Source organism: Ictidomys tridecemlineatus, chromosome 2 (genome assembly GCF_052094955.1).
Source record: "Ictidomys tridecemlineatus isolate mIctTri1 chromosome 2, mIctTri1.hap1, whole genome shotgun sequence".
NCBI lineage: Eukaryota > Metazoa > Chordata > Mammalia > Rodentia > Sciuridae > Ictidomys > Ictidomys tridecemlineatus.
In genome coordinates this window covers 121,597,457-121,617,249 of record NC_135478.1, presented here as the reverse complement: position 1 = coordinate 121,617,249, position 19,793 = coordinate 121,597,457, and the positions used below count along the sequence as shown (strand labels likewise).

The following is a 19,793-nucleotide window of genomic DNA, read 5'->3' as shown; positions in this document are numbered from 1 at the left end:
AAGAACTGGAAGAGACAGGAGTAGTAGTACTGCTGTAATTAACATGGATCACACAAATAAAGGGGTTTGATATTGAGATATCAATTAACTTTATTACAACAATTATGTTGATAATTGTTGTAATAAAGTTAATTGCACCTAGAATTGATGAAACCCCTGCTAAGTGAAGGGAGAAGATGGTTAGATCTACTGAAGCTCCTGCATGGGCAAGATTTCCAGCTAATGGAGGATATACAGTTCAACCAGTTCTTGCACCTGCTTCAACTATAGAAGAAGCGAGTAAGAGGAGGAAAGAAGGGGGAAGAAGTCAGAAGCTTATATTATTTATACGTGGAAATGCTATATCAGGAGCTCCAATTATTAGGGGAACTAGTCAGTTTCCAAATCCACCAATTATAATTGGCATAACTATAAAGAAAATTATAACAAATGCATGAGCGGTGACAATAACATTGTAAATTTGATGGTCACCTAATAGAGCTCCAGGTTGACCTAGTTCAGCTCGGATTAGTAGACTAAGCGCAGTTCCTACTATTCCAGCTCAAGCACCAAATAGAAGGTAAAGTGTACCAATATCTTTATAATTTGTTGAGAAGAATCAACGGTTGATGAACATAGGTAGGTGGTAAAATGGCTGAGTAAGCATTAGACTGTAAATCTAAAGACAGAGGTTGAGCCCTCTTTTTACCAAGTCCCGAGGTGAATATTCATATTGAATTGCAAATTCAAAGGAGCAGCTTCAACTCTGCCGGGGCTTCTCCCGCCTTTTTCCCTTAATGGCGGGAGAAGTAGATTGAAGCCAGTTGAGTAAGGCGTTTAGCTGTTAACTAAGATCTTATGGGTTTAAATCCCATCAGTCTAGAAATGAAGGGCTTAGCTTAATTAAAGTGATTGGTTTGCATTCAATTGATGTAAGATAAAGTCTTGCAGTCCTTAGTGCAGGAATTAAGTATTAGGTACTTGCTTAGGATTTTGAAGGTCCTTGGTCTAAATTAACCTAAATTCCTAGTTCAGGAGTGAGAAGAGGGGTATTAATGGGAGGGAGAGGGTAGAAGTAATGATTAGAATGGGTAGAAGAGGTATAAGTTTTATGTTTTCGAATTGTCATTTTATTTTGGTGTTGTTAAATGATGGGAATAGGGTTAGAGATGTTGAATAGATAAGTCGTGTATAGAAATATAAATTTAGGAGTGCGAGTATTGCTATTAGTGTAGAGAAAATAATGTTGTTATTTGAAATAAGTTCTTTAAGGATAATTCATTTTGGTGTGAATCCTGTTAGAGGGGGTAATCCTCCTAGTGATATTAGTACAATTAAAATTGTAGGTGATAAAAGAGGGAATTTATTTCATAAATTAGATAGGGAGAGGGTAGTAGTTTTTTATGGAAAAGGAGAAGTATAAATATATTAATAGTAAGAATAATATAAATAATTAGGTTAAATATTGTTAAGGTTGGATTATATGTAACAATTGCTATTATTCATCCTATGTGGGCGATTGATGAATATGCTAGGATTTTTTGTAGTTGGGTTTGGTTAAGTCCTCCTCAACCTCCTAGTATGATTGATAGGTTTCCTATAAATAATATAAGGGTAGGGTTTATAGAGGGTGCGATTTGGTACACGATAGAGATTGGGGCAATTTTTTGTCATGTTAACATGATTAGGCCTAATTTAAGTGGAATTCCTTGGGTGACTTCTGGGACTCATAGGTAAAATGGAGCAAGTCCTATTTTTATTGAGAGTGCGATTGTAAATATGAATGATGAGATTTGATTATATGAGTTAGATAGGGTTCATTGACCTGAGTCTATGAAGTTAATTATTGTGCCTATTATTAAAATTATTGATGTGGTGGCTTGAATGAGAAAATATTTGCATGCAGCTTCTGTGGATCGAGGATTTCCTTTATTAATTAAAATAGGGGTGATAGCTAACATACTTATTTCTAGGCCTACTCAAGTTAGAAGTCAATGCGAGCTAAAAAGTGTAACTATGGTTCCAGAAAAGAGGGTAAAGTAGATTTCGGAGGAAGTCTTTGTTTGTATGTGGTGCTGAGGATCGAACCTGGGCCGCACACATGCCAGGGTATCACTGAGCTGCTAAGCACCTCGCTAAATTACTGAAGCTGGCTTTGAGCCCATGATCCTCCTGCCTCTGCCTCCTGAGTTGTTGGAATTACAGGATTGTGCCACCACACAGGGCTACTGGCTATTTTTATATTGAACTTTCTTACCTCTAGACTAACTTAAAGAATCCAGAAGCTGAGAAAGAAGAACTGCCCAGAGTAAGACTGGAAAACCACCAGAAAATTACCTTTCAAAACTAGCATTTGGGATTTTGGGGAATACTAGAATCTATTTTTTTTTCTGTCGTGACCCCTCACCGGCAAAGGAAACACGACACAGGATTCTTCTTTCAGCAGTTTACTCAGGACCTTTGAATCATGATGAGAAAACAGGAACAAGAAAGGAAAGAGCGCGAGCGGTCGGTCTGCCCCAGCTTAAGTACCCAGCCTCGCCAATGAACTAGCACCACATGGAGGAGTCTAATAGGTACAGCGCAGCGGAAGCAGGCCAGAGCCCAGCCCCACAGCCTTACAAGGAGTTGTTTACTTCTAACAACTCTAACCGCTAAGTCATCAGAAGCAGGAGGCCAGCGCCATTTTCAGGGTGCGGTCGCTGGCTCCCAACTTTTTCTTTCTATATCAGATGGGACTATTAATTGATGGTAGTCTTTATATTGCCTGTCAATCACTCAGTAGAGTTTGTATTTGTAATAGACTCCATTTCATGCTTTGAACATAACTTTTGCTATTCTGCCACTGAGACTTATTTTAAAATTGACTTAATTATTTTTTTCCTTTCCTTTCTTCTCCCCCTCCATAACCTTGGGAAAAGCAAGATTACTCTTCCTGCCATCCTAGATAGAATTATCTATCCTTATGTACATACACACCATACTGAAGTAATTTGGATTTGGGGATGGTTCCTGAAGACTAAGAAATGGCTCTCTCTCAAGTCTACAAGTGAATCATGACCCCTGAGAGGGTACAGCCGGAATGTGACCTTACACTCACCTCTTTAAAAGCTCTCTGTTCTTCCGATGGTCAAAAGCACAGCCTCTGGGACAGAGTCCCCTGTATTTCTCCTTTGCTAGCAAAGCAATAAAGTTATTTTTCCTTTTTCTCAAAAAAAAAATATTCAAGGGGGGCTAGTATTGTAGCTCAGCAGTAGAGCGCTTTCTAGCATGTTCAATCTTCAGCACCACATAAAAGTAAATAAATAAAATAAAGGTATCATGTTCAACTATAATTAAAAAATAAATATTATTAAAAATATGCAAGGAAGAATAGACAAGTTCATCCTTAAAGAGTTGCTACAGACCCATGATGGTGATGGCTTGAGGCCTGGGGTTGACCACTAACTGGCCCCTGACAGGGAAGAGCACTGGCAGAGACCCCACTTTGTTCCTCAGCAGGGCTTTTGCTTGGCTGTGTGGGACCCTTGTGGCCACCAGAGGGAGATCTTGATGCTGTGCTGCCTAGGCTGGGCTGGCCCCACCCTACCACCACCTCAAGGTGCAGGTCCAAGGCAGCTGCTGCCTTCCCTACTTCCTTATTCTGCTATTGGTGTCTCTTGATCATGGACTGAGGACTGGGACTGGGACTAGGTCCCTCTCATTTTGTTGCGGTTTGGGTTTAGGAGGCTGAGAAGCTCTCCATTATGGTTATAGAGACTGGGGTAAGGAGAAAGCAGGGAGCCTTCATGTCCACCTGGACACCAAGACCACACTGGACACTTGAAGAGACCAGCTCTGATTGGCTGCAGAAGTAATGCTTCAAGCTCCAGTTCCATCCAGAGGGTCTTGGGAGAGTTTAAGGAGCCTGTTGGCTCTGGTCTTATCACTCACTTCTCATCCATCCTTGTTTAAATTCCATCTTAACAATTTTATTTATTGAAGTGTTTGTTCAGTAAGGGGACTGAGGAGGGGGCTTACTGCTTCCTGCCTACTAGTCACTATGCTCACACTAATGTTTACAGCACCTAGGTTTAATGTAGCATTCAGGGCCTCGCCACTCCCCACTGATGGTGAACTAACAGTATCCATAGGCCTCAGGACCCTTCAGGATTGAAGGCTACACTCTCCTCACCAGCCCCTTTTTTCCCCTCCCTTCTGCACTTACTCACCACCCTGAAACAAACAGTCTGGTTTCTAGTTGGGTTTTCTGAAATAGGAGGCAGAATTACTCTTCAGCAGAGGCCCCTTGCAAGAGAGAGGCATTGGGGACAGTCTCCATGAGACTGGAAAAAGCTGCAGTTAACCAAGTTGCCTTTTGCACTCTAGCTGAGTAGAGGGACTAGGTTGAAGGGCAGGAATGCCCCCTCTGGGTTGATCATGTGTTGTTCTCATCTTTGGACCCATTTGGGAAGGGAGTGCAGGAAAGGGCCAGACCAGAGTGCCAGGAGGGCTCAGGCCTGGCCCTTAGTAGTGGCTCAAGTAGTGACCACTACTAAGGGCTGTATTAACCCAAATGATACAAAGCTGGGGGAGCCTGTCTTCACTGGGACCCTCACCTGTGACACCAAGTCCCAACCTAGTCTTAGATTCCAGGCAGTATTCTTCCCCTACTCCATCCTATGACCAAAGGCCCCTGCCAGATGTGGGCCAAAGCAGGTGTGTGAAAGCAATGTGGCAACCCACAGTGTGCTTATCCAGCTCACCCACCTTCTCTTAGCTCAAACCCATCCCTCGCATAGCTTCAAACAAACCACATTGCCTGGTGGGGCCCAGTGTACTTAAATAAAATCGTTTCAATACACATGTCAAAAAGGGGGCGGGGGCTAGGCTAGTTGGGTCTGTGGGATTGGCTGGGGCCCATGGCAGTCTGCGAGCTAGGTGCAGTGGCTGCAGAGGGTCTATGGTGGTGGACTCTCATCAGCCTGTCAACGGAGTCCCGAGCAAAGGCGATGGCCTTGTAAGCCGTCTTTCTCTAGAGTTATATAAGAATATCCTGGAGTCCATCATGAATGGACAGTTGGACCTAAGAGGGAAGATAATTATCAAAGCTCAACTTGGGGAGGATATTAGAAGAATTCCCATTCATAATGAAGATATTACTTATGAAGTTATGATGAATTAGTGCTAATGATGCATCAAGTTTTCAGAGGAAAACTTCTAAGTAATGATGAAGTTACAATAAAGTATAACGATGAAAGTGGAGATCTTATAACAATTTTTGATAGTTCTGACTTTTCTTTGCTATTCAGTGTAGTAGGATACTGAAACTGACATTATTTGTTAATGTCCAACCAAGACTCCTTGAATCAAGTCAGGTGAAATTTCTCTGTCAAGAACTGATAGAACTTAGGAATACAGTGAATCACTTATTGGATAGCTTGGAACCACCTAGAGAACCAGGACCTTTCACCAATATTCCTGAAAATGATACTGTGGATGGTAGGGAAGAAAAGCCTGCTGCTTCTGATTCTTTTGGAAAACAGTCTACTCAGGTTGTGGCAGCAAGTATGTCAGCTTTTGATCCTTTGAAAAACCAAGATGAAATCAATAAAAATGTAAAGTCAGCGTTTGATTTAACAGATGATCAGGTTTCAGGGCCACCCAGTGCTCCTACAGACAACCATTCAGGAAGGCCTGACGACAGCATTGCTTCCTCCTCTTCAGCAGCTCACCCACCAGGAGTTCAGCTACAACAGCCTCCATATACAGGAGCCCAAACACAAGCAGGTCAGATTGAAGGTCAGATGTACCAACAGTACCGGCAGCAAGCCGGCTATGGTGCCCAACAGCCTCAAGCTCCACCTCAGCCACCTCAGAAGTATGGTATGCAGTATTTAGCTAGCTATAGTCAGTAGACTGGTCCCCACAACCTCAGCAGTTCCAGGGATATGGCTAGCAACCAACTTCCCAGGCACCAGCTCCTACATTTTCTGGTCAGCCTCAGCAACTGGCTGCTCAACCACTACAGCAGTACCAGGTGAGCCATTATCCTATCCAAATGTCTCAGCCTACTAATTCTACTGTGGCCCCCTGTCTCTCAGCCTGGAATGGCTCCAAACCAACCCAGGGCTTATCAACCAAAACCAAGTTTTACTACACCTTCTGGAAGTACCATGGCCCCTCCTCCAAGTGGGCCTGACCCTTGTGCATGTAATTTTGGTCAGGGCTATACTCAACCTGGACCTGGGTATCCATAAGGAGGCCAGCTGCACTGATGAATGTAGCTGCTAGCTATTACCTCGTAAAAAGCTCCAATATTATATTTTAATTTGTATTAAAGTTAATAAATTCAAAACGCAGAGCATTTTTATATCATTGTTGCTGTTAATTGAAAGTATAATTTTCAAGAACAAAAGACCAAAATGAAAGTTGGTTTTCTTCCTCCCCTGCTTAAAAGTATAGCAACTTTCTAGTTATTTTGGAACACTACATTTACATGTGTGTAAAGTGATTGGCTTTCTAGCTTCCCTTGTCCAGAGGATATTAAAATGCTAGGTTGAGGTTTAGCCATCTTACTTGGCTTTTTACTGTTAACATGATGTGCTAAAGTAGAGAAGATGACTAGATATTATGTATAAAATGTAACATTAATAGGTTAATAAAAGTGATTGAATCAAAAAAAGTTGCAACAGAGAGATTAGATGATTAGACTAGTCTGATTTGATAAAGAAATATACTATACATCTCATATTGAAAGAGCATGGTACATTAATAACCAGAGGTGACAGACTAGAAAGATAAGAGAGTATTCATTAGGGAAATTGATTGTCACAATTTTAAAGAATGAGATGTTATATGATAGGCAGTGTAAGCTGGAGAGCTAGGGATGCAGTATGGCTTACTTCAAGACAAAAAGCCTCAGAACTAGTGAAGACAAAGGTGTAATTCTAAGTTCTAGGTTGAAAGTCAGTAAACTGGGAGGGATTGGGGAGCCCTGCTCATGCAAATCCTTGAGTCTAAAGGAGAGGTATCCTGGAATTCTGATATCCAAGGGCATGAGAAGGGTATTCCGGTTCTAGGAGAGTGTATTTTTCTGTCCTTTGCCTATTTATTCTATCCAGTCTCTCTGCTCATATTGGGAGAGGTTGGATCTTCCTGATTCAGCAGAGACTTAAATGTCAATTGCTTCTGGAAGCTTTTCACAGATACTCCCAGAAAACAAAACAAAACAAAACAAAAGCCTTATCAACTACCCTAATTACCTAAGTTACCCTCTATGATATCTATAAAGAGTCTATCCTTTGTCAACTCCACATCATACACATCTCCTTAAACCATATTTAATCTCTAAATAGAGTCAATAACTACATCATAGTTCCCCCTAATATGATATGACTATCTTGTTACAAGTAAAACTGCACTAATCCCCTCTCCATAAAGGAGGTAAAGTTCTTGAGTAATGTTTATACTTCTCTTAACATTCTCTAACTTTAATACTATGATGTAAAATTAACAATACTTAAATACTGATATAAAGTTAGTGTACCTTATGTTATCTTAGTTACTTGATAAAATGATTAGAGGAGATTAAAACATATATACATATGCAAATATATGCTTCAGAATTTATTAGGCTTTATATGTACTTCAGCTTTGAAGAAAAGCATGATTATTTTGCTGACATTGTGGATTTACATAAGCAAGACTACTCACATTGTTGCATTGTTCCTGCTGTCTATAACTAAAATTATACCCACTTTGTCTTTGGTGGTTAAGTGGCCCAATTATTTCCATTGCTTTTAAGTTTTCCAATTGAGTGATAGTGTTTTCCACAGAAGGTCTAGCAACCACGTAGTTCTTCAAGGATGCAAGGGATCACTTCACAAACCTATTTCTCAAAGAAAGGTCCACCTTCTGGATCCTTCTAGTGTGGATGAGTAGGTTTGAAGTAGCAAATCCACTCTAGCATTCCAATCTATCTGTCTTTGAAGCTCTTCCTCTGTGTTAAACCAAGAAATATTGGACATCTCTAATTCATTCACAATGGGTCATGTTTTGATAAATGTTTCATTCAATCAAACAAATAGCCTTTTCTAACTCCCTGAGATACAACATTAAATGCAGAATCTCTGCTTAAGTCTCTGTTTAGTGGACACAGATATATAAATTTGGCCTGATCCAACTTTATGTTCCTTCCACCATTATCCCACATTCTTACCTTACATTCCCACACTGGTTCCATAGATTTATGCTTGTAAACAAGAATTTGAATTATTGTTTCTGGAGTGTAGCAGTCTTCCTCCCCAGTCACACTTTGCATCTCACCTTTAGGGACTTGCTGGGATATGAATCTAGTTATGGGTTTAGAAGCAAAGAAGGTTGTGGGAGCAGAGATATTGAGAAAAATGAGCATTGTCTTGCTTGACAACTGCCTTAGGAGAGATCATTATAATTTCCTTAGGGAATGTAGGGTTAATCTCTTCAGGCAGAGGTGAAAAGGTGTTATCACTATGAGAGGAGATGCCATTGCCCCTGGAATTTGGCACTCTACTTCTATTGGCAACAAAGGACTCATCAAATTTGTGATTTTAACATGCCCAGCAACAGGGTCTTCCCTCATGTTCACATTCCAAATTACAAGATACCATCCCTTCCCAACCAATGCCTTCACCTTAATAGTATATACTCTGTGCCACTGGGAATTCAACCTGGCTCATAAGAAAATGCAAATTAAAGCTCCACTGGGATACCATTTCTCACCTATCAGAACGGTAAATTGCAAAAATCTAAAAATACATTCTGTTGGTGAAGCTGTGAAGAAATTGATACTCCCAGTCTCATAAAGAGGGATTATATAACCTCCATTCTTATAGAGGAATATTGGAGAAAATCAGGAGAAATTCTGAATGTTTTTCCCAGGAATCTTATGTGTAGAAATCTATCCCCAAAACAAATTGGAATGTATATGAAATAATATATGTACAACGTTATTTATTGTAGCACTATTTATGACAGATAGTTGACCACCTGAATGTCCTTCAATAAGGACAAATGACTGTGAACAACTGTGATTGTGTAGAAGTCAGTGACAAAATCCTACTGAAAAGATTTATTTCAAGTGACACAAAACCACAATATTTTAACTTCACATCCTTCACAAGATACATGTGCACAACTAAAAGAACTTTAAAATAATATTAAAAGGTAGCATAATTTTAGTATTAACAGTATTGTTTTTAAAGAAATTTATGTGACTATATAGTATAATGAAACAAATTATTATCAGAAACCAAAATCTCTCACATAAGTAAGAAGTTAAAAATCCTATAGACCTAAATCTGAGTTGAAAATATTAGTATAAACACCTGCCTTATATCTCTCATTTTATAGAAGTATATGAATAACATAAATCTGTGAACACCAGAGCAATGACTGTGCAGTAAAATTAATACAAATTGTCTTTGCAATACAAATTGTCATTTGCCATCAAAAAAGAAGAACCAGAAACTTTGGATGATTACAGGGCTGGGACAAAAACTGTAAAAACAAACAAACAAAAACAAAAACAGAAATCCTGGGGCTTCTTTATGTTCCAGAAAGCAAGTAAGCTATTAGAGACTAACAGGACTATGCCAAAAGGACTTTGGATGCCAGGCACAGTGGCACATGCCTGTATTGCCAGTGAGGCAGGAGGATCAAAGTTCAGGCCAGCTTTAGCAATACAGGGAGACCCTAAGCAACTTAATCATACCCTGTCTCAAAATAAAAAATAAAAAAGACTGGGAATGTAGCTCAGTGGTAAAGCCCTACAACAACAACAACAACAACAACAACAAAAATAGATATCAGAGCCAACCTGAGGCCTAAGAAGAATAACTGATTCACAGAAAGTAAAACAGCTCTTGATATAACTTTATCTATGTCTATATTCAAGATTTTATTATAACACTTAATAATTTTAAAATAAAAGCATTTTAACACCCCCCCACACACACACCCAGTTACCATTAGAAATTACAAGGTTACCGACACTTTACTATTAAAACTGACAACAAAATGAATCACACATTTAACTTGCCTTTCTTGTGTGAATTGTTTTTCAGGCTACCTATGTAGATGATGAAAGAAAATTCTTCTTCACAGGAAAAAAAAGAGAAGAAATGCAAAAAACAAACAACAACAACGAAAATTTCATAATTCACTATAAAATAATGGAAATGGGAAATGGTCAATCCTGAAAACACAACAACAAAAATAAAGCTTTTAGGTAAAAGATTGGCAGAGGACTTCATAATGGAGGGATCAGCTGAATAATCTCTAAAAGATCAATCTTACCATTATCAAACATGGGACAACCCTCTGACATGATGTGACAGTACCCATGTGAAGTTCACAGTACCTGTGACATGTTCTTCCCCAAAAAGTTCAGCTAGTTTCTTAGACCATTTTGTGTTGCTATAAAAATAAAAACACGGAGACTGCTGATTTATAAAGAAAAGAGATTAATTTGACTCATAATTCTGGCAGCTGGAAGGCCCAAATAGCATGGTACCAATATATATCTGGAGCAAGCCCTCTGACTAAGTCACAACATAAAAAATGGCAGAAGAGAATAGGAGGGAGTTCACATAGCAAGAAAGTGAACTAAGAAAGTTAAACTCACTTAATAACAACCCATTCTTACAAGACTTGACCCATTCTTGTGAGACAGCATAAGTTCCTTTGTGAGTGTAGCATCCACGTGACCAAATTAATTCCCTTTCTCCCCCACCTCTTAAAGTTTCCACCACCTTGATTGCCACACTGGGATTCACACTTTCAGCAAGTGAAACTTTGGGTGAAAAAAATACATCTAAGCCATAGTAGCTGGAATCAAAATCAAGCCTGTTTACAGAAAATTAGGTAAAGGGGAGGAAGAAAGGCAAGGAATGACACAATAAAAACAGAAAAATGGCAGCATTAGATGATACTATAAGGAAACAATCAGACACTTAAGAATGCAGTGTGTGTGTGTGTGTGTGTGTGTGTGTGTGTGTGTGTGTGTTTGATGAAGATGGCTTTGCAGAATGGTTGGAAGAGTATGGACTTTCTAATAAATGGTGCTGGGACAGGGAAATATGTATGCAGGAAAATGATATTGTATGTCTAATTTACAGTCCACTGAAAAGTCATCTTCCAGTGGATTATAAACCTAAGGTGAAAAGCAAAGCAATGAAATTTAAAGAGCAAGTATAGGAAATTAATATTATAACCATAAGGTAGTAAAGATTTCTTAAGTGATATCAGATAGTCAGAAATAAAAAAACAAATCTGCAGGGAGTTGAAATTTGTCCTGGGATCATATTCTGGTCCCTATTGGTCTATAGCAGTGTCTTTCTAACTTTTTATGCATTGATCTAATGTACATATATACAAATGCGCATACACACACAAAAAACCACCCACATATGCATGCACGCATGCACAAACACTCATGCATGCACATTGATACAAAACAACTTTTTCTGTGATGTGTTCAAATGTTTTGTTTTTACAATATATCATTCTGATCTATTTATTAAAATACACTTGGTAATCCATTAAAATAAATATGAGCAATAAAAGGAGGTATAACACTCTATTTGAAAAGCATTGACCTGGGCTGGGGCTGGGGCTCAGTGATAGAGTGCTTGCCTGGCATGTGTGAGGTACTGGGTTTGATCCTCAGCATTACATAAAAATAAATAAATAAATAAATAAAGGTATTGTGTCCATCTACAACTTAAAAAAATTTAAAAAAAGAAAATCATTGACATAAAACAAGAATTTTAACATGCAACTCCAGAGCAGAAGAATAGAGGTAGCCTGCATACAAGGCTGAGGGGGAGGCTGGTTGAAAACCACCTCGTTGATGTGCACCAGAATGGGTGAAATGTGGCTCTCTCAAGCTCAGCTCAGGAGAGACTACCAAAAAAAGATATCTCTACAAGTCCTTTTCTGCAATAATATGCCCTGAATACAGGCCTAAAAATTCTCACAAATTACTAAATCTCTCAGGGTAAAAACTATTATGAATGCATATCAATAGAAACAATGAACTTCAGAATCAGATTCATCAAGCCTGAGATACTGGAATTATTCTGCAGAATATAAAATACATATTTAATATATGTAAAGACATAAAAAAGGGGTGGAAAGTAGGATAAAGGAAGAGGAAACTGTAAAAAATAGAGCCGATTTTAAAGTAACAAAGGATTTCCTAGAAATGAAAATCTAATAATAGAAATTAGAAACCCTATGGATGACTTAAGCAACAGATTAAGCTCAGATAAAGTAAAAGCCAGAGAATTGGAAAAATCTATAAATAGTCCAGATTGCATCATAGAGAGACAAAGACATACAAAATAAAAAATAAATGGAAGAGGAAGAAGTGAAAAAGTCTTAACATATTTCAGAATTTGTTAGATAATCTGCTACCAAAATTACCAAAGGTAATTTTGAAAGTTAGATATATCTCCAGAAGTTATTTTAACAAAAGAGAAGAAAGAAGTGATGGCCAGGAAAAACATTTAAATTGAGGTGATAAAATATTAAGATATTCTAAAATATTAGACAATATTTGCAAACCACTAAGAAAGGAGATAATTGATTAGAGCTAAAGAATTCTAAGGTATTTTTGTTGTTCCACAATAGGATAAAGATAATGGTTAATTTTATACTTTGGTCATTAAATATTCATTTTTAAGACTTCTGAAGTACCTACTTAACAGAAACAGATTCAAATGAGGAAAATTTTGCAAGAGGGGAAATCTCAATGAACTTTAAAAATTGCAAGAAATGAGGTGGGTTGAATAATGGGGAGGAAATAAATACTTCAAAATAATATTGTAGAAGTGAGTCCAGTATAGAAAAATTCTATCCTAAATACAAAGAATCTTCCAGTTTTTTAAAAAAAAATTTCAAGACTTGACTAAGAATCAAAATTCCAAAATATGTGTCAGTAGAAGATAAGTAAGAAACACTATATTAATAGTAGACAAATGAAACTAATTTGAAAGGCAGGAGTAGATATAATAATATTATATATTATAGGGACAGTAATAAAATAGCTTTAGAATATTGGGTACAAAAATTAAGAATGGATGAAAAAGAAGAAAAATCAATCATCAAAGTTAAATATTTTGATATACCTCTGAAGGTAACAGAGCTTCTCAACAGTAAAAAAAATATGAAAAGAATAAAATAGTGATTAAAAATAAACTTCATCTAACCCACACATTAAGAAAGTGCTCCATCCATCTACTTTTAAACACAAAGCATGTATCAACCTGTGAAAGCAGTCTTATATCAGCTCACAGAGCTGTTATAATAAAGAACATTTCTCTTTTCTCAGTCACTTAAGTTAGTAAAATAAATAAATAAGAAGGAAGAGGAGGAGAACATGGTATGTTAGCCAATTTTCCAAACTGTAACAAAATAACTGAGAATCTCAACTTTTAAGGAGGAAGTTTGATTTTGGCTTATGATTTTCAGTCCATGGTCACTAGTTTGGGGACCTGTAGTAAGACAGAACATTATGGCAGGAAGCACATGACAGAGCAAAACTATCCACCTCATGGTGGTAAGGAAGGAGGTGGGGGGGTAGAGAGAGGAGAGTGGAGAGGAGCAGAGGTCCCAATGTGCCTTTCAACAACACACCCCTGATGACTAATTTCCTCCAACCAGGGCTCTCTACTTAAAAGTTTTAACATCTCCCAATTGTGTCGTCAATAGGGGACCAAGCTTCCTACACACAAGCTTTGGGGGGACTTTTAAGATCTAAACCACAGCCCAAAGTAATTTACCTCCTGATGTGAGACACATGGTTCAAACTGTGTCACTGGAGACTGAACAAAGCAACTGTATAAAAAAGTACAGGCAGAGTATATGTAGGAAAACAACAACCCCATGACACATCCATCACTGTCACCACTCCTCTTCTTTTTTAACTTTTTAGTACCAGGGATTGAACACAGGGAAGCTTAATCACAGAGCCACATTCCCAGGCCTCCCCCTTTTTAATTTAATTTTTTTTGAGACAGGGTCTTGCTAAGTTTCTAAAAACCTTACTAAGTTGCTGAGACTGAACTTGCAATAATCCTGCCTCTGCCTCCCAAGCCACTGGGATTACAGGCCTGTGCCACCATGCCTGGCTACCACTGCTCTTTTTCACAGGGAGATAGATAATGTTCTCATTATACAAACATAGAACAGGGTTCAGAAAGTCTCATAAAAACTAAGTGTTTTGCTCAGCATCAACTGTATGCTCATCGTTAACTGTGACATTCGGAGACATAGAGTGTTTAAATATCCAAATAAATGATTAATGTAGACAAATTATATATAATTAATAGGTTAACATGTCATGTATTAGTACAGTATGCATATTAGTTTATTTATATTTTCATGTACATTGCTATTTCCTTGACAACAACAAAACCAAATGAGAGGAGATAAAGAGACAAAGTCCTCAGCATATGAAGTATAATACAAGGGCCCAATGTGATGTGCCCTAATAAAAAGAGGAGATTAGGACATGAGCACACTCAAAAGAAGACCATGTAAGGACACAGGAAAGACAGCCATCTTCATGCAAAAGAGAGGTTGCCAAAGAAATCTACCCTGTGGACATCTTTATCTCAGACTTTCTGTCTCCTGAGTTGTGAGACAGTAAGCTTCTGTTGTTTAAGGCATCCAATCTGTGGTCATGGCTGTCCTTGCAAACAAACACAATGACCATATTCAATTTAATGTACTGTACCTTAGTAAAGTAGAAATTAGACTTCTATTTGGATAATATAGTACTTAGCAATAATTTGATGTTAATGATCATAATGATGATGTTAATCTGATATTAATTTTAGCAGTGGTTTCATCATGTTCATAGCAGATCCTTTGATTAAATCCATACCAACAAAATGCAAATTAGTGACACAACATTCTGTCAGAATAAGAAAACAAGCAAGTTCCAGATCTGCTGACAATTTACTTTGGACATTCCCTGGGGAATTTTCTATCCTGAACTTCAGTTCCCTTTACAGAAAATGAGAGCATATGAGGCCTGATGCTGGATATTTTATAACTCTGTTAAGTACTTGAAATGAAAAATGACCTTTGATTTTACTCAATGAAACTAGTCACTGTTTTCATCTTAAACCGAAATGAAAATGTCTTGAAGGCTTACATTCTGGCACTAATCTCCTCTTCCATATTGATCTGCTATTTGAATATTTTATTGTATAACCTGCATTATATCTTGTTTCATAAAGAAGAAAAAACTTATTTTAAAGAAACAGTTGATCTTACAATTTTTTGCACCTCTTCATGTAGCATTGCTCTATGATCATTCTATGGATTTAAATAATATATATGTAATGAGTTACCATAGTTCCCCCCAGGTACCTAAAACCACAAATAGTACAAAATCTAACATGTTCTATTTTTTCCTATATGTATAAAATTACAAGGAAAAATCTTAATTTATAAATTAGTCACAGTAAGATTATAAGAATAAAGATTTGCTGCAATGAAATGTACTTAAAGATTGTAGTTATTTCTGGAGTATTTCATTTAATATTTTGGGGCCACAGTTGACCTCAGAAAACCAAAACCATAGAGAATAAAACCATAAATAAGAGGGGCTACTGTAGTAGGATGTGTTGTTAGTGAGCATGTGTGTGTGCACCTGAGCTTGAATTACAATAGCCTGGATTCTTGTGTGAAAAAAATTGAGAGGAAACTAACTTGAGTTGAGAAAGGATATTGGTTATTAAATCTGAGAGGTCCAGGAGTCATGCAGGTCCAATTGTCATCAGAAAGCAGAGTTGAAACTCCAAACTTCTGTTCTTGTATTCTCATGAGAGAAGATTTAAAGTCAGACACAAAAAGCCAGGCAAGGGAACTTTATTACATGTATAAGTAAAGTAAAAGCAAAGTGAAGCTTAAGCAGAAAGAACTCACTCTCAAGAGAGAGAGGGGCCATCTCTGAGCAGAGAACAACAAAGGAGACAATGCTGTCTCCAAATTTATTACTTTACTGTTTACTAGTGAGGTGTTTACCAGGAGAACTGGGGGCCACCTTCTGTACTGTTTGCCAATCAGGTGTTCAACTCCGGAACTCTCACGGTAGCCATCCCATTTAGGGGGGCTTCCTCGCACGACCACTGCTACTTGAATTTTCTGAAGAAGGGAGGTGGCAGGTCCTACCAAGATGTAGCTGTTGAGAGTCAAGTCACATTTGGTTAGGAACTTGACTTTAAACAGGAAGAGACCACCAAGAGACTGACTCATGCAATTGCAGAAGGGGATTTATTCAGGATCCAATTCAGCGCGCTGAGGCTCCAGGCTCACTCAAGAAGAGAGAGCAGCCCAGAGCCCACAGCAGAGGTTAAGGAGTGCTTAAGTACACTTTTTGGGGAGGGTGGGGGCTTTGTATACATCAGAACAAATCAGCATGAGGCATGGGAAAATTGAACAACAACTCTCATACATGATTAGCACATTCATTGGTGGGAACAGATCGGGCGGGGGTGATTGGTCACTCCTAAGTGGGGTACACATTCAAACTGATTGGTTCGGGCCCTGTATGCCTACATGACAAGCTGCACAGGGTCCTAGGCTAAATGGCCAGTAGGGTGTTGTCTTAACTGCCTCAGGAATTTCAGGTTCTGGGTGTAGCAGAGGAACTTAATACCTGGTCCTTCACTTTTTAACTCAGGCCTTGTAGCTTAGAAACTTTACCCTTTCAATATGGTATTGGTTATATCGCAAATTCTCTCTAAATGTCAATCTCTTCTGCATTTCTTTTTCTCTGTGATTAACCACTGAGTCAGAAATAAGGCAATGCCATTCTCTGATATATTTCCTCCTTTAAATGTCATGCAATAAGAAAATGAAAAGACAGGCAATGTAGAATATTGCAATGTATTTCCAGAAAGTTAATGGAAAATTACTCAGCATTTCAGAACTCTCAGCTTCATTGACTTTGCATAACAATGACTTAAGTTGGAAAGGAGAAATCTGACTGAATTTGATTGGTGGCCCACTGGTATCCATAGGACAAATGAGTTGTGAGCTTGGATTAGTTATTGTTTGGGCTCCTCTACTAAGTGAAGACAGAAGGCCATGGTTGGTCTGATGGATTGACAGACAATTCCCATTTTGATGTATATGTACTTGGTCCCCAGAGGAATTAATTTGGATATCAGTGTAAATGTTGAGCCCAGACTGTCTGCATCTTCCCTCCATGTGAGAAACATCATGCCAGTGAGTCCTTCAAGTCTCATATTTCTTGGAGGATAAAAACAGGAAAGCTTCCTGAATGACTTTGCAGGGTCTTAAAATTTGTTACTTGAAACTTCATTTTCACCAGCATCATCACCATCTGGGTATAGAGTTCAAATACAGTTTGGACTGATTTCTTTGGTTTATCTGGTATTAGATTTAAAAAAGAGATTTGTCCTCAGCAGACCATGTTTCTTAGCACTGACCTTTTGTTTGTTTTTTTCCTGATTAGGGTAAAATTCTCAACAGAAAAGGATGCTGTCCTATTTGCACTGAAAGTAAGTTCATCTCTTTGAAAATGTGCTATTAATATTTGTTTGACTTTTTATGATACAACAAGAAAAATAGTGGTGTGAGTTTTCTGCACATTTTAATTCTGTAGGTATAGGATGGGATTATCCTCTCTCCCTACAGACACTTTAAATCAATTGTAATACTCTCACAGAAGCACAATTGAGACAAATGTGGATATTTTCATCAGAATTTGTTGCTATGAGAAATCAAGAAGATAAATGATATGATGAGGTTTTAAAAAACACCAGGTAACTTAATGCACATTAGAACTGCTAATAGCATTTGCAGTTACAGCGGTTAAGATAATGATATCCAGTGAAACCAAACATACATAATCTAGGAAGGATTTTCCTTCTCTCAGTATAAAACCAAAGAGCTGACTTGCTCTTCCTTCACCCCTACCCCCACCTCTTCACCATTTCACCTGGCTGCACACACAGTTGCTGTTGGCAAAGAGATCACAAGAGGTCATCAGGCTGACAATGGGTTTGCAGTTGTTATATTTAACTGAGTTTTTGAAGGTTCTATCTAAACGTGGCCTATTCCGAAAGCTGCTGGAGACAGCACTACTGATCACAGGGACAGAGCATAGTAACAGGTGTCATGTTGGCCCCACATGTAGATATATGACTACATCTATTAGCAAATTGCCATTTTAGTCCTCCTCAAATTCATGTGATTTTAAGATAGCTTTTGGAAGTATTTCATTGAAAGAGGGGGATTAGTAATGCCTTGTCAAATTAGTTCTGATATATGATAAGCAAGATTAACAAAGCCAGAAAATCTATTAGAAAGTATTTAGTGAGCCAGTTAGACTTAGAGAAGTGAACATTCATGACAGTTGAAACCAGTTTTCACATGGGAACCGGTTTGTTTCTTCCATTTATCTAAATATCAGTGTTTACATTGCTAAGAGTAAATTTTTTTTTGATTGGCTAGTGCCTTTGGACAATAGATAGGCAGAGTCTTTTATATATATATATATATATATATGAATATATATATGAATATATATATATGAATATATATATATATGAATATATATGCATACATTAATATTATATATAATTGTTATTTACCATATATCTACTATGTATATTACTATTTTTAGAAATAGCTATAAAACAATTATGTGCTGGATAAAAGTGCTGGTTGAATTAACATAAAATAAATTATAAATTTAATAAAAGAGCCTCCCTTTGAAGATAATGAAGTACATAAAATAACCCAAAGGAGGCCAATGAAATATGACTTTTAGAGTTCAGAAATTAATGCAGGAAGAATAATTCACTATGATTAACACATCAGTTGATTTAAAAGCATGTGTATAAACTATTAGATTTAATCACCCCCCCCCAAAAAAAATGCTTACACATGGCTCATAGGCTGCCTTTAGCTTAATTCTTTCTGGATGAGCAGTCTTAAGCCTATGTTGAGGAAGATTTCCTCTGTATTCAGGCCCAAAGTTGGGTTTGCATTTTCCTATAAAGTGTCTCCGAATTGAAGCAGAAAGATCTCATCAGGACTCCTAATATTTTCTAATTCACCCTTTCAATGTGCCTGAGCACAATCATATTCTACTTGCCATTATGTGGCTGCTAGGCAAGATCACTGCTTATCAGCTTCACAAGAACACAAGGTGACCTCATATGGAAATAGCCCAAATCTTAAATTTCCTGAATTTTTGTTGCAAGGATCACCGACTATTGAGATAGTTGAGAGCAAAGCTAAGTTTCATCATTATTCTCTCCATTATGAGCTGGCTTTTGTATCTAGAAGACTGGTGACTTAGAAAAAAAGAAAATAAGAAGAATAGAAACATGGGCCTGATGAAATAGAACTGAGTCTGTGACCTGTTCTATTACATCATGTGTGGCATGACACATGTAAATGAGCCATACCTTCCATCACTAAGAGAGGCAACTGGCAAGGGAGAAAGCCACTCAGCTGGAGAGGCATTGGGAGGCCACCGGCTACACCTGCATCTAGCAGGCCAGAGCTGGAAGAGCCCAGTTCTCTATCCATATCTAAATTATATCATCAGATGGCTATTTCTCAATTTCCTTTGGTGTTCTTTCCATCTGTTTACTCTCACTTGCTCTCCAACACTTCTTCCATCATTGCTGTAAAACACATTCTATTTGGCGAGGCTCATTTTTGCAGATTCAGTTAAGAGATGGGATGGCTTCCAGTTTTTTAAGCAATTCCAAACTTTTCCTAATACATTCAGGTAGACT

General features: G+C 37.9%; 1 protein-coding gene and 1 pseudogene across 3 annotated transcripts in view; both read left to right on the top strand.

The window, feature by feature from the left end:
- Window positions 1–19,793, top strand: part of LOC144375323 (BMP-binding endothelial regulator protein-like) — a 217,103-nt gene that overhangs the window by 6,259 nt on the left and 191,051 nt on the right. For all 3 annotated transcript variants that reach the window (XM_078039709.1, XM_078039710.1, XM_078039711.1), the window contains exon 2: window positions 17,495–17,540. In XM_078039709.1, the coding sequence (XP_077895835.1) occupies window positions 17,495–17,540 (46 nt within the window). The remainder of the gene's footprint in view (window positions 1–17,494; window positions 17,541–19,793) is intronic.
- Window positions 3,817–6,268, top strand: LOC144375322 (protein TFG pseudogene; annotated as a pseudogene).